At 34.5% G+C, this 16,437-nt stretch overlaps 1 protein-coding gene across 2 annotated transcripts in view; it reads left to right on the forward strand.

Annotated features, from left to right (window-relative positions):
- Positions 1 to 16,437, forward strand: part of ORC3 (origin recognition complex subunit 3) — a 203,952-nt gene that overhangs the window by 85,871 nt on the left and 101,644 nt on the right. For both annotated transcript variants that reach the window (XM_089809069.1, XM_089809070.1), the window contains exon 12: positions 10,410 to 10,615. In XM_089809069.1, coding sequence (XP_089665195.1) covers positions 10,410 to 10,615 — 206 coding nt within the window. The remainder of the gene's footprint in view (positions 1 to 10,409; positions 10,616 to 16,437) is intronic.

The raw sequence follows: 16,437 nt of genomic DNA on the forward strand, positions 1-16,437 counted from the left end.
AAGGCAAGATGTGAAGCTGTTTGGCTTCATCGAATGCTAGGGGATATGCAAATGTCAGCAGTAGGACCGACTACTCTGTTAGTTGAATACGAAGGCTTTATCAAATTAGCTTGAAATCCAGTCTTCCATGATTGAACTGAGCATGTGGATGTTCACTGTCACTACATAACAACTAGTTGAAGATGGGACAATAGATTAGCTATATGTTCCTACCAAAGATCAAACTATAGACATTCTCACCAAGCTTCTTGATCTTGATAAGTTTGTCAAATTCAGAGGATAGTGTAATGTCCCCTCTTTAGTTCGACATGGCATTGATCATGGATTTGCCTATTCCAGACTCTCGTAGGCAAATGGTGTGGAGAGAGAGTCAATTCTGCGGATCAGATGGTTATATCTTGCTCTTGAAGAAGTGTTAAGAGGTTATATTTTATTATTATGTGTTATTGGGGCCTACATGTTATAATTTTAAGTTGAGTTGCACTTTTTATTTTATAAAATTACTTTATTATAAAAAGTGCATTATAATGAGATTTTATAAAGGATGTTTCTAGAAGTTTTAGCAACTTCTTAGAAAAGTGAATAAATAGAGGGCTGGGCCTCTCATTTGGACATGCTTGGATTTGAGATTTCTTCTACTTCTTCCATTGTGGAGCAAATTTGTAGTCTCTTGGGTCTGCAAATTATTATTTGATCTTTGGGAACGAATCATTCCCTTGGATTGGCGACTTTGAGGGTGTGAAATATCACCTGAATTGTTGCATTTGAGGAGTTGGTAATGCAGCCATCTCATTTGGACTTCATTGAGATTCAGTTATAAGGGTTTACTTTGGTTGGAATAAGGGTTTCAATTGTGCCCTAACATTTGTGGATTGATTAACAGGGTTTGAAGACACAGTTGTGCATTATTTTCAGACTGTCAGTCCAGGGTTTGGACCCACGTTTTTGCTCATAACTCCTAATTGGCTTGACGGATGAATTTCATATTTTAGGGGGTTATTCCGCAACCCTAGGCGCCCAGATTTATTGCTTTTGGAGTGACAAAAAACGCTGCAATATTTTTATCTAGCAGCCGTACCAGGCCGTACCTGTACGGCCCTGTCAGTTGGGCAGCAGCAGCAATTTTGTGAGTCGGTTTGGGGCAGATTGTGAGGTCTTCGTGTGGCATTAATCCAGCATTCATATCCGGCAAAATTGGAGCTATTCCAGGTGCACAAAATATTGATTGCCAAAATATTGCATGTTAAGGATTAGAACAGTCAGCACTGTCATTGCATAAATAGTTATTTCCAGTCATTAATAACTGTTGTAAAAGTTTCGTCATTTGCATTCCAAATCTGAACTGGGTTATTGTTCATGTCATAACATTGCATTGTCAAGAGCTTGATGTATTAGAAGTGCATAGTTGTGACAGTCTCTCATTGTAATCAGTTCTATTTGCTGTCATAAAATCAGAATTGCATTGGACTTTATATTTGAGTTTCATATTGTCATCTATCTCTTAGATTGGTAGTGTTATAATCTGGAATTGTTGTTCATACATTATTGGCATCATATATTGAGGTTTCGTTGTACAACAATTAGTAATATTGCAGCCTTATTCGGTTACATGCCAACTGTTTGACAAAATTCCTAAGTCCAGTTTGAGGGTTTCAGTGGCCTTTATAGTAAGGGTCTTTACAGAAAGCTTGGTGTTGTAGATAGATTAACTATTAAGGGAGGTAATTATGATAATAGATAATCGTCTATTACTGGTTAATGGTAATCTATTTGTAATCTATTGTAAAATATTAGAATGTTTCTAATATTTAGTTAGCTTTAGTTAGTTGTATTTTTTTTAGCTTTCTTTTAGCTAGAATAGAATGTTTCTATTCTTTACGATCGTTTCCTAAGGAAACATTGTTCCATTATTTTGTATATAATGACCTCTTGGTCATTGTTAATAACAAGCACGTATTTTACCCATTATTTCGTAATAGTAATTGCACTGCCTTTTAAGGTATGTGCTTTCCAAATGGCAACCATCTCTCTTAAACTAGATGAAATATTTAACACACAAATATATATTTGTCTATATATATAGATATCACATACATTTAATTAAATATATACCCCATATATATATCTTTAGTGAGTTTTATTTACAACTAAAACTACACTAACATTAACACTCCCTCTTAGTTAGGGAGGATAAACACATGATCATATATTACCTAAATGTAATATAAGAATATCTTTGATCATAAGATATTCAACATTTTGGTATCATTAGTACTGGCCTCTAGAATATCAACAAATGATATTCATCAAATACTCTGAGTAATGATATTGGGAGTAATGGCCTTCTCAATGTCATCTCATTTGACATTCACTATGTACTCTTTGAGCAATGGCCCCCTAAATGTCGAGTTGCAAGATATTCACCAAGTACTATGAGTAATGGTCTCTTGAATGTCATCTCATATGATATTCACCAAGTACTTTGTGTAATGGCCTCCTGAACATCAATTTGCATAACATCACTATGTACTCAAAATGTTCATAAGGTATGTGCACACAAATTCTCATCATGCTTACCATATGAACATCCACCATGTAGAGTATTATCTATCATGATCTACAAAGACATCGTAAGATATACATCATAATAGAAAATTAAGTTATTGTAAGATTGTCACTTTTCAATAACTTCTGCAAATACAAGTGATAATCACTTGGAAGCCTTCACTTCCTCATGATGTACATAGGAGTTAGGTCCATTAAAACCATGTAGTCACACACATGGACTTTTAGACTCCTTTTGAAAATTCAATCATCTGACTTCCCCAACCAAAGTTTCCTTTGATGAAGTGTCATACTCCCTTGAGTTTGAAATCAATCTCTCTTTTCCTGCAATAACATTCTTGGAAAAAATCAAGGCAAATAGCACTTACATATTAAAAAAATAAAGAGATTAACTACAAGAAGTAAATGACGGTAGTTCTCAATGCTTATCTCATTATTTTGGAGCTAATATCCAATGACATCCTTTACGATGTTATTCCTTTCTATACATATATGAAATTCTTGTTTGTAGTTTCTTCTAGCATCTCCTCTCTACTCAAATTATATTATTTAGTTGATTCACCTATCCATGTAGTATTCCCTTACATTCCTTCGACCTTGCATGATGCCTCTTACCTCTTCAGATTATTATCAATTTTCCCAAGTGACTTTTCCTTATTGTGAATGTGGTAACGATTAGACTTTCTCCATGTCTCTATAGGTAATGTATAATTATGTGGCATCTTCATCTTTCTCTTAAAGTTGACTAATCTTCACCTTGTATATTTAAAAATAACTAATATAATGGTCTTTATACATCTACAAAGTCCTCCCTTAAAACTTCATACTTGAGTGGTTTTATCTCAGGATGTATAATCTCGCACGTTATATTTGTCGCATAGTGTTGATTGAATCCCACACGCTATGTTTTTCGTATTATATTTAGTTGTATTTTACTTGCCACACTCCTTTCATTAGTCCCCAACAAGAGCCATTGATGGAGCCAAATTTCTTTTTTCTTTGCAAAAATTAGGGCATCATTTTGAGGAAAAACACTGGAAGTCAATACCGTATGTGATGGGAAAATGTCATTGATGTCATAGAGTTTACTTGGATGCAAATCATTTATTTGGATCAAACAACATAGAAAATAATATGAAGCATAGATATTTTGAGGAGATTGGAAATGCAATGTTTTTAGGATTGGTGTATACTGGAACTACAATGTGGAAATATGAAAGAAGCTTTCTCTTCCCTTGGGTTTTACGCTTAACAAGATAAGCAGGCCTATTATTCTCTTGGTGGAGATTGAAAAGCATATACACTAATACTAGAAACCGGCCTACTTGGGGATATGTCTCAAAACAATCTATACTTCACATGGTTTACAACATGTATAGGCTATGGAAGGTATAGGATACCTTTCTCCATTTTCTAGCCTATGAAACTTGATGGTACTGGATTGAATCCACTCCTCGAAGATACAATGAGAATTCTCTTGTTGCCAAGAAAGTAGAGAGTCCTAGCCACAGTAGATATACTTGGCAAGTCAACTGAACAAATTCCTTGAGAATATGATCCTCATTATCACAAAATCTTGAGCGCATTTACATTCCAAGTTGAGTTTTCTTCCAAGTGCATCTAGAGAGGGATGATTGGAGAGCATTAATTTTAATCAGTCGATTGATTAAACACACAATCAACAAGAATGTAACACTTCTTGCTTTTCTACTCTTCAAAAGACGCAAGTCAAGTAAGTCATCTTGCTATGCTTGTGAAATATGAGCTTTTGCTTTTAGTCCCTACTATTTCTCGGAATTGCTTGTTAGCAAGCATCTTTACAAAGCTCTTGCGACAATATTGTAACCAAATAAATTATTAAGAATGGTTAGAATGCACTCATAAGAATCATTATCTGTGGGATGTCATAGAATAGAGGACTGATCAAGGTGCATCATATAAACCATAATTAGTAGCGCTTCAGTAGTTGCCTGGTTAATTGTTTTCTAGGAGATTGCACCTCTTCCAAACAGAGAAACAACTTAGTTAATGTGCAGTCAATGACATAGATGTTGGTGCATCTTGTAAGGCAATACCAAAATTGGAGGAAATGCCGAACAATCAAAGAGCATACAAGAAGTTTTGAAAAGGCTCATACAGAATGAATCGTTGGGGAAGAACTATTGGGTGCAGCTTTGTATATGCCCAGTACCCAACTCTTAATTGGCAGTTTGAGATTCCACATCAAGATTGGTTATTGGTTTTTAATGTGCAAATCCCATACATTTATTTCTTGTAGATTTAAATAACTATGGAGAAATTAAAAATTGTCAAATATGTATCTGTTGTACTCGATTCCACCTCTTGGACATTGCCACTGTCTTAGTATTTTCCAATTTTTGTCATCCGGGTTATAGAGGCTGTAGGCGGCTCAAGGAGCAAAGATTATAAATGAGGAAACCATCAATGAAATGGTCGGATATTAAGAAGAATCAAACAACATAATCATAAACGAAAGTCAATAAATTAGAGTTTGAGAAATCTGGAGAAGTTTGGAGTATAAAGATGGCCGGATAGCAAAGCGCTCAATGCCTGGAATATGGGGTCCGGTGAAGATGAAATGGCATCAACATTGACAAAGATCAAGTAAAACAATATACTCTTGGCGTGTAGCATTTCTGCGGTAAGTTTTGGAATGATTGGAACAACTTGGAATTAGTGGAAATAAGAAATATGTTCATCTTTTGCAGTATTCGAAGGGTATTGAGAAGTCTAACGATGAAGGCTAACCTACTCAGCGACATCTATAAGAGGAAAATAAATAGCAAGAAACAAAATTATCACCAGCAACAACAAGAAAGTAAAATTTGTGCATGTCTCGGCATGGCCCGTGCTCATACGCTAACAAGGATACTAGTTCAGCAACAACTCCATACAAAGAATTTCAAATAGAAAAGATATTTGACTTGTGACTGCAATCAATTCATATAGTTGGGTGTTGGAGATAATTTGCAATCGCAAGGAAAAGTCATCACAGGAGAAAAACGCCCCATCAACAAGCATTGACCTTCCAAATTCAACGTGACTAGACTGCAGAAGCATACAAAGACATGATAAGCCTCATTCGGTCATAAGCATGGGAAAATTCAATGCCAAAACCATCATGCTTGAAGTTCATGAATCAAACTTACCAGGTTATCAAAGTATTCAAATGAATATAGTATTAGAGACTTGATAAAGAATAGATATTGCATGCCATAAATGGACATGATGAATACTAAGACACCCTAAGTTAGCAAAATCAACGTTGAGTTCTACAAATGTGAAAATCATTTGATGGCTTCGAGATAGAGGGATGAAGGAATATTGGGGCATAACCATGTGGACGATGGAATATAAAGTAAAATAATTTTAATGCTTATGCAATCCAAGACTTAGTTAAATTGTGCAAAGTGTGACTATTGATATTATTTAAATTTGTTAAAAGGAAGAGACATAAGTTTTTGTTTTCGAAAGGTCACTTCTTTTTATATCAACAAATATAAATCATAACAAGTGTACCATTTAAAGAGGAAGTGGATAAAAAATAACAAGACATATTTGATAAGGAGAAGAAAAAGGAGTTGTATTTATTTGTAAGGAAGAACAAGGAGTGTAAAGCATGGCTTTGTAATATAAATTCAAATATTATATTTTAATAATAAATAAAAGGCCCTTTTGTTTATTTTCAAGGCAAAGAGCTTGCAATTAAAATGTGGATTCGTCCTTTTATGATCAATAAACAGATTATTGAATTATTTCGACAAGGCTTGTATTTTTGCATTTGGTATTTTCGCATTTTGTGTTCAACAACAGGGAATAGTGTGAAACATATAAAATTTCTATGTCTCTGGCTAACTCGACTTCCTACCTAAGAAGTTAAACTCCTTTTGGCTAGCATAAAATTGCATATAAAAAGTATCTATTGCAGAGTTTAGAAGTAATTGATGATATTTTTGATGAAATATTGTCTTATAAAGTTGTATGTAATAATCTTCGTAATAGTTCACTTTGTTGCCCGAATAAGAAAAGACATTGGTCTTTTAAATCACTGAAGTTCAATAATTTGGATTTATGGTTGAAGGCAGAAATCTACATATTTCCTTAATGCAAGGATCAAATTAATTATTGATAAACCTTACAGAAACATTCAATCAATTCAAACATTCAACATTCAATTTTAATTTTGATCGAGGTCAAGGATTTTGCCAACCGAAGAACTCAATAAGTTTAAATTTGGTATAGAATAGCTTTGAATAAAGTGATCAGGTTCGAGGAGAAGGTTTAGCTACCTAGGTTTAGTGAAGCCTGAAGTGCAGAGGAATTGAAGTCATTATTTGTTGGCCAGAACTAATTGTGGAATCTTGTTGGAGAATTGGCAAGCTCTTGGATTTCCAATTTGTGGTTTTGGGAACCAATAGAGATAGCAACCTTTTGAAAAAATTAGTTCTCCTTGAATTCCGCATTTGGAAAATGACTAGGGTAGATGTTGAGATCCTGTTACTTAATGTATGGATTCGATGATGACTTGGACTTTTCTCATTCTGTATTCTTCTTAATATCTATTTTCCCACAACGAACTCAATCGATCTGGTACAAATCCAGTGGCAATGTTGGATTATTTTCTTTAAAAACCTCCACCAACCACGATCAAACTTGGTCAGTTTGAAACTCTCTTGTCATTGGAACAGTTAATGTCAAGCCAATCAACATTCCATTGCCAGGAAATTTGTAGTAACACTTATGTGAGACATTGTTGAGATGATTGACTACATCTTTTGCATTGGTGTGGCATTGGATTAGCATTGAACATCCAATCCAATCCGAGATCCATGTTGGTGTTTTTTTTTCAAAACGTGGGCATTATTTGTGATTCAGCGACCATCTGACTTGATTGTAGACATCTCGAGCACTAGGGCATTGATCATTCACGTAGCATTTCCATGGTCGCATTCCAAGTATTTGACGAGATAAATAGTCATCAAGTCATTGTAGTCTCCACCAAGCTCCCTGGCGTCGATGGTTGTTTATTCCAATGGCTGATAGTTAGTGACTCCCAATTTTCTATTCTGTTCTTATAAAATGCTTTGCTACCTCTTATTTTTGTCATAGGATCTCTCTATGAATAATCTCATTCTTCCCTTTTGGCTTTCATACATCTGCAACTAGGCTCAGTTACCATGTTATTTTTGAGGATCGCTTGCAGATGTAATTGCACTACTTGTTAAGGTATGTGCTTTCCAAATGGCAGCCTTCTCTCTTATATTAGATGAAATATGGATAGACATGTCCCTTAGGGACATGTCTATTCATATTTCATCAAATATAATAGTTTTTTATTTAACAAACACACACACACACATATATATAGTGAGTTTTATCCAACTGAAACTACACTAACATTAACAAGTTGTAAGTCTTTGAAGTTGAGCCAATTGACAAATGAGTTAATCATCTTGCATAACACTGAGTATAATTTGACATACTATAAATAGTAAGATCCAAATTGGAAGATCTGTCAATGTCACACAACTTGATACTACTAGCAAATTGTCTGAGTGTGTAATGTCCTCGTTTTGGAGGAGTTAATTATTTATAAAGTTATCGATAAAAGAAAATATTACAAGGTAACTTTATATTTAATTAAGTGATATATCTCATAAAGTCATTAAATAAAATAATGTTCTAGAGGTTGCTGGAAGGAGCAGAGAAATAATTAAAAAAAGAGGCCGACCTCTCGAGGAAAAAAGAATAAATAGGCATTGAGGGCTCATTGCCTATCATCGAGATTTATTATTGATATTTGCTGATGTGCGTTGTGTAGCCTAGGGTTTCTGCAAGTAGTCACAATTGGCCATTGAGAACAAAATCTCTCAATTGGTACGCAATTTTGAGGGTGTGAAAGATCACTTGAATTATTGCAACTATGGGAAGGATATTTCAGTCCTTTCACTTGTGCTTATTTGTTGGTTTGGAGTTTCAAGTGGAGTTGCACTTTCACCATATCATCTTCAGCAGTCAGTCTCCAGTATCTGATCAATCCAGGTTTTTCATTACAGTTTGTAGTTGTAACAAGTTCTCAATTGTATACAGCCAGTTAGGGTTTGTCTGTAATGTGCCATGTCATAATGTTTTGGTGCTGAAAATTGCCATATCATTTGTAAAAACATTTGGTTTTCATTGAATGAATACATTGGCACTATTATTTCCTTATTTCAGCAATATACTTTAGCAGTGTATTAAATTTAGGGTTTTGTTTAGTGGCCTATTGGAAAGGGTCATTACAGAGTGTCCTACTAAAAATAGAAACCCTAACTTACCCAAATGTGCTAATCTAACTCCAACGAAGAGCAATCGTAAACATCCCTAACCTATGGAGTGGGAATTGGCCTCCAACTCTTGCCATTCACCCCCCCCCCCGGTTTCTTCCCTTCTCTCTGCATATATTCCTCTTCATCTTGAGCAACTCTTCCCATTCCATAATGTTCCAGTTTTGAATAATATGCTCCTTTTTTGTTTCCATGTCACTATTTTAAGGAGGAAGTTCTTGCTAATTACAAAAGGTTTGTACCCTCCTATATTGGTGGACATGACACATAAAATGTTCAAGCAATGTTGATGAACAGGTGCAAATTCCTGCATATCTTTTATGAGAGAAACTACACTAAATAGGATACAAAATTTGAATCATGCAAAAGAATAACAAATGCATATACAAGATGAACTAGATATACCTTGGGAAAATTGTTTTGGAAAAACTCAACATCCAAAGCACTGCACAACTCAATGTACCATCTCAGCTATAGGATTATGGTACCTTCATGAAGTTCTCCATGCAGTACATCTTTTTTAGCTGTGTAAAACCTATTTGCACTCCTGACAAGATCAATTCAAGAGCAAATATGAACCGTGAATCTACAGATCCAACTTCATATTTTTCTCAAGACATTGTTACCATATATGCAGGGTCCTTGACATCCACCAAGTTCTTCATTATTCCATTCTCATTGTGTTTAGTACACCATGACCTGTAATAATAGATGCATTTTCTCTTGTGCATTGTCAGTGAACCTAAGGGAACCCGAGGGCCGCCAAAAAAGATTATAGGAAAAAGGTTATTAGGATGCCTTGTCAGGTGAGAAACTTAAAAAAATAAGGTGACAAGGAGTTGGATTCTTAGTCTTGAATGTTTTGATTTAGACATCATTGTGGTGGAACTTGTCAAAGATCTCTTTAGATGAGACTTTTGTACAATACATGGCTGGTGGAAATGGGATTTCAACTCATTGCGGGTTAAGTGAAATTCAACCAAATGTTGGCTTGGATGCTTTTGAGGAGGAGCAATGTGAAAATTATTAAATATAGGTTGTAATTTTCATTGTGTTAACATTAGCATTCCAGGAATCATTGATTTTCGCAAATTATGAAGTACTTAAATATTTTGTTTATTGTCAATTATGGGTATCACTGGTTTATATTGTATAATTTAAAAAATATATATGTTTGAGCCCATACCTGGTGCTGCACCAGTGCCTATACTGGTAACTTAGTATAATAGTATCTACAAGCTTATAAATCTGATGGAATGCATAAACGGATTGTCCTTTGTTACAGATGGTAGTAATAGGCATGAATTATTATGCTGTTGTTTTATGATCAGCCCATTGATTATATGATTTTACATGAAACATTTGTGTTTCTTGTTACTGAAATAATGTTACTTATTGCTTTTTATATATCAGAAAATGTTTTATATGGACTGGCTGATAAGCTCAAGGATTTGTTTCATTGGTAATATCTTATTAACAGGAATGCATTTTTTGCAGATGAATAATGAGGTCAAAGTCTTGCAATCAATAGTTGAACCTGAATTGTATAGGAGCACTGGTGAATGTAAATCAAGCGCTGTTGAAGCGAAGTGCAAACTAAGAGGAAAATTACTTAATATAGAGAAGCATCTTGATAATATTTCTGATGGAGTTACGACAGGTTCACCACAGACTGGAAAATGCTCCATAGACCAGTTACTAACGTAAGATTATGTTTCTCCAGGTTTTCATTGTTGGAAGGCTTATTGAATAGCAATCAGACATAAATAATGTGTTATATGGCCTCTCTGTATTTCTGTTTCGTCTTTCACTATATAAATACATTTAATAAGGTAGTCGAAATGAAAGGATGATTATGGTACTTGCTTTTTGTATTGATATCATCAACCAACATTATTGAGTTATATTTATAGTAGCCAGTGGCTTTTTTTAATGAGTACATTTCAGAAATTAATGCTGTCATTGATTCCTTGTGATGTGGTCATTTCATGTCTATGCCATCCTTGTATCTCTTAAACAATTTTAATTTGGGCTGGAACTGAGTACAAGCTCTATAAAATGCTCCATGAAGAGTTTTGTTGTTCCCTGTGAAAAGTGAATCCCATTGCCATGCCTTTTGTTTGATCATAGAACAAAGTGAATCTCATGAAAAGTTCTATTAAACAAGCTTTCTAGTCATTACTGTGCTTTCTAACTGTCATAATTGCATCCTTAATATTGAATTTGGTGAAAACCGATACAGCAATTTACTTGACCAAAACAATGATTTAAACAATCACTTAACAAAATTGATAAAATGTGAAGATTTCAAAATAAAACAAGATTGTTATGCAATTTTTGAGATTCTTTGTCAAGTAAACACAATCTCAGAGTTTGTAGGATCGAATGTGTCTTGAGTTTAAATGATTGCTCTTAATTGAACACCTTGCTTGTTGATGGTAGGAGCCCCATATGTCCTTGGAATGACTTTTTCATTTGACATCAATTCATTTTATACATCCTCTTTGAAAAGATGAACTTTTGACAACTTTGGACACCCTTTCCAAGATTGGATTATTTTCTGATTTTTTATTTTTCCACATAGAATGCTGACTCGAGGAAAACAAGGCTTGTATTCACCATGGAAGTACTGTGATCATGATGCAGGGCTGAGGGGTACTTGTGGAACAACCACAATCAAATGTAAGCTTTGTCCAATGGCTTGGCAAGGTACTTACATGAGTGTGAAGGCTCATTTCTTTCACATACCTGGAAAATGTGCTGATCCTTGTCCAAATGAGGGAGAACAATATAATGTTTTGGGAAATCAACAAAAGTCTAATGGATCTCATGCTTTAATAGATGGGGCAACTAGTGCAGCTCAAAATCAAATAGAGAGTGAGAGGTAAATGTGTCTTCTAGTGTCCTAACCATAGAAAATGCTTGGAAGAGACCACACATTGGTAGCTCGAAATCCATTGGAAGATTGTTTGCTGTGCAAGGTCGAGAAGCAATTGATGTAGTGATTGCAAGTTTCTTTCATGCAAATAGAATCATTCAATATTATTTTCTCATATTTCTAATCAGAGATGGTGTATAATTGATTTCGGTATGAAAAGCTTTGCAATACTCTAATCAATAAAGAAAATATTTGATTATATGAACAATCTGCACCAATGAAAAGAGTGTGAGCTACAAAAAGATGCATATTGTGATGGATGGGTGGACAAATGCTACAAATCGTCCACTACTTAATATCACTGTATAAACAAAGGGCTCTTTTTTTTGTAGGCAATAGATTGTTTAGGGATCTTTTTTTATTTTTAAATAATTTCTTCATAACCATGTGACAACATGAGGAGGTGGGGCCACCACGTGTAGTCCAAGTTGTTATATGTTGTCCTCGTTTGTAGAGCAGCTGATAAGTTGGTGCAAAAAGGTACAAACATATATTTTGGACACCATGTTGTCTGCATTTGTTTAAAAATGCACTTAAAGATATTGACAAGTTCAAATGGATTTCAGATCTCATAGAGAAGGAAAAAAAATACAAATGGTCTTTTGTAACCGTCACCACACACAAGGCATTTATTGTAAATTTGCGAAGTTGAAACTTCTCAAACCTGCTAATACATGTTTTGCATCTTACTTTGTTCTTATTGATTGTCTTTATGAAATAAAAGGCGCTTTGTGTTTCACAATTGTTAGTGATGCGTGGATGTCATGGAGACAATCTACTTCAGATCCTGCAGATGAGGTGAGAGGTATGGTCCTTCATGACCATTTTTGGGCTGATGTTAAACGTGTTATGGACTTTATTAAGTGTACATGAGAGGTGATAAGTTTTGCAGATTCTGACAAGGCATACTTGGGAGAAGTTTATGAGGCAATGGATATTTTGTGTGAAATAGTCAAGAACACGAGATTCAAAATATTTTTCTGCACATCCTTTCATAGAGGAAAATTTACATGGAAGTTTGAATGAACTTAACACAGCTCTTCATTGTGCTGCCTATGCCCTTAAACCTAAGTGTTTTGATATGCAAGTGACCAATAAGAGGGTCCACATCAAGCAATCAAGCAATCCTGAACCTGTAAACCAGTACCATGATCCCATATGAAGCAAGTAGATTGGAAAACTAGAAATGAACTTGAAATTCAATGATACGCAAGTGACCAATAAGAGGGTCCACATGATGTAATGAAGCAATCATGAACCTGCAAACCAGTACCATGATCCCATATGAAACAATTAGATTGGAAAACTATAAATGAACTTGAAATTCAATGGTAAACTCTGTTGTGAATACACCACTGAAGATGGACTGTGTTTCGTCCAATCCACCTAGAAGCCTGAAGGTTTCCGTTTTCAGGTTTTTGAAAGTGAGTGCTGAAAGCTTCCCAAGTTTCTCCAAAAGAAAATCGAAATTCAAACTGAAATCCTCAAATGAAACTAGCTTTCCTCTTTCATTGCCCAAAGCAGTGACTCTTTAGTTTCCCGTTTCTGTCTTTCATGTTCTTCCTCTTTTGTCACCTTTTTCCCTTTTTAATTTTTAAATGACTTTTAATAATTTGCATTCAACTTTCTAATAGTTCAATGTTTACATAGAATATGGATTTTCGTCAAGACATAGGCATGGATGTACAAAACTCTTAGATAAGGCAATTGCACTGTTTGACAAAATATCTCCACACAAGTTATTATTACAAGATATGTGAAAATGGATTTGTTGAAGGAACCTTCATCAAATTAGACTGTTTGATAGTCCAATTGTAATGGCCCGCTAGGGAACCCAAGAGAAATTACCCTAAATATAACACTAAGTTTACTAAACATTTTTTTTCTTATGTGTTTATACAATATGAATATAACAATGCAAAAGTAATAGATTAAATACACATGACATACACATAAAGCAATACAATCGTAGTTACTTTCCTCCAAGGTTCCTTAATGTTGAATCACATTCACGAAAATTCTATTAATTGGATTTAATTTTAAGTACAATGTCCACATCTACTATAAAATATTAGGTACATAATTTCATAGTGAATTAAGCAAGTACTTTGATACAATGAAAAACACCCAAATACACAACATCCACTACGCATGTTGCAGGGTATGTAGGAATAACCCAAATACAACATGATACAATACATCATCCTATAAAGAACCTTGAGATACAAATACATGATACATGAATTTATAGATACAACATATGGATGCATAGCATATTTGCAAGAGATAATGGTACAACTGCAATATTGGAACATCCAAAATCAATGCAAATATGTGGGGACCCCATTGATAAGAGAGTCCCTACCTCCCGACCTTATGGTAACCTAATCAAGCCTATGTTGGGGAGAACCTAATCAAGCCCATGTTGGGGAGATAATGTACGATCCGTACACGAATATGAAATCACAAAAACCATTCCTAGACAAGGGACCCTGAAAGCTTTGTCTACCTCAAAGGTACTACAACTACTGATAAAGAAAAGATAACAAATTTTAAAACAACAATCAACCAAAACCAAAACCACATATCAAAGTCAACAACCCAATACCAACTCCGAAACAAGTACCAATGTCAATGGAGAACAATTATTGAATGAATATCAACTTTCAAATCAAATAGCAATCATCAAAAGAATAATAACCATTGAATAAAAAACAACCACTAATTAGTACCAGCTGACCACAATTAGTAACACTCACTAGAGGCAAATACAAAATCTATGGAGGAGACTTAGGCTACACAGTAGGAGTGTCATCACATGGTCAAACTACTTGAGTGACCTTGGACTAGTCTCTCACTAGATTTTGGACCCTCAAGCATTGAGATGCCCTAGACTGGTCACTCTGGACCCCGAACACTCAAGGTGACCAATGCGGAACTAGAATACCCTCTCATGAAGACGAGGAATACTAGTCATACCTCTTGTTAGGTATCACCTAATTCCAATTCCTAGCTTATACAAACACTTAACATGTGGGCAAGGGAACATCACTATTTATCTTTTTAATGTTTTATCCACAATATTGATTACTATGTTGTCACTAATTACCAAACTTACGATAGGTTACCCTGTAAACTTACAATAGGTTACCCTATCATTGGCCACTTTGGGCCCCAAACCCCTATTGTAAGTCACTTACGATAGGTACCTTGACACAAGCCATATTAAGCCCTAGACCCTTATTGTAAGTCACTCACTTAGGTTACCCTAGCACTTGCCACTTTGGGCTGCAGACCCCTATTGCAAGCCACTCCTTAGGATGTACCAAGACAACCTCCCCTAAGCTCACAAATCACAAATATGTCTTATAAGCCACTCCTTAGGATGTACCAAGAAAACCTCCCCTAAGCTCACAAATCACAAATATGTCTTATAAATCATAAAAGAATGATAATCGATTTTGGTTTCATAACAGTCAACCAAAACTCACATTGGTTCTCAAACCTCGAATATTATAAATGCTCATAAAAGCATACACCATGAATATAAGTCCCAAATTAACAAATACATAACATAACATAACAATAACAATTCACCATAAATAATATACCTCAGAACCCTGTAGTGCACATTTTGAAATGGCCAACTAAGTTTCCCAAAAGATAACATAAAATAAAACCCCTTATAAATTCACAACCAACCATATAAAAAAAATACAAGAATTTCAGCCACATAGAGCAGTTTATTGTTTTCTAATGTCCAGTTCGGCTATAAGGATGTGCATGTGCAAATAACACAAAGTCTCATACAAAGCTCGTCCATTAAGAGTTACGTAGCAAAAATTCTTGATCATAATCATATGACTCAATATACAATTGAAAAATAGTAAAGATAAGGCATTAATATTGATAAAACAACGTTGAATTATCTATAACTAAAATTAATAATTGTTAATTAAAATCTCGAAAATTGAAATATGACCTCAAATCACAAATTAAAATTTAAGTCAATTAACATTAAATTTAATATATAAATAACAAATTGTATTTGAATTAATTTTAAAATATAACAAATTTTATATAAGATAAACTAAATTTATATTATTTATTATCTTTTAATTTATTAAATATTTTTATTAAAAATTTATATATTAATATTTTAATGGAGGGGGATCAAACCCCACACGATGCCTATTTTTGGCTAATTTTGTGTCTAAAAATGGGGTAGGAGGCCTTTGGAAACACTCTAGGTGATGAGGAGGAGAGAATGCTTCGAGGGCTTTATTATTAGTTCTATACATTAAAATGTTATGATGCTGTTGTGCTTGAAGGGAAATATATGTTAGCCCCAACTGATAATGCATCTAAGAATGCTATGAATGTATGTGAAAGTCGTATCAATTGTTATGTTGTCATTGATGTCAAAGTCTTGGTTGGCTAGCCATTATGCTACTTCAGTAAGCGCCATATCATTTGACTGATAAAGAGGATTTGAAGAAAGCATGATGATGACACAGTTGATATGTATGGTATTCAATGGGCACTTGAATGATTTGTATAGTGATAATGTAATATTGGTTTAATTGT

This window comes from Cupressus sempervirens, chromosome 11, assembly GCF_028749045.1.
Source record: "Cupressus sempervirens isolate cs-2001-9-10 chromosome 11, ASM2874904v1, whole genome shotgun sequence".
Classification (NCBI taxonomy): domain Eukaryota; kingdom Viridiplantae; phylum Streptophyta; class Pinopsida; order Cupressales; family Cupressaceae; genus Cupressus; species Cupressus sempervirens.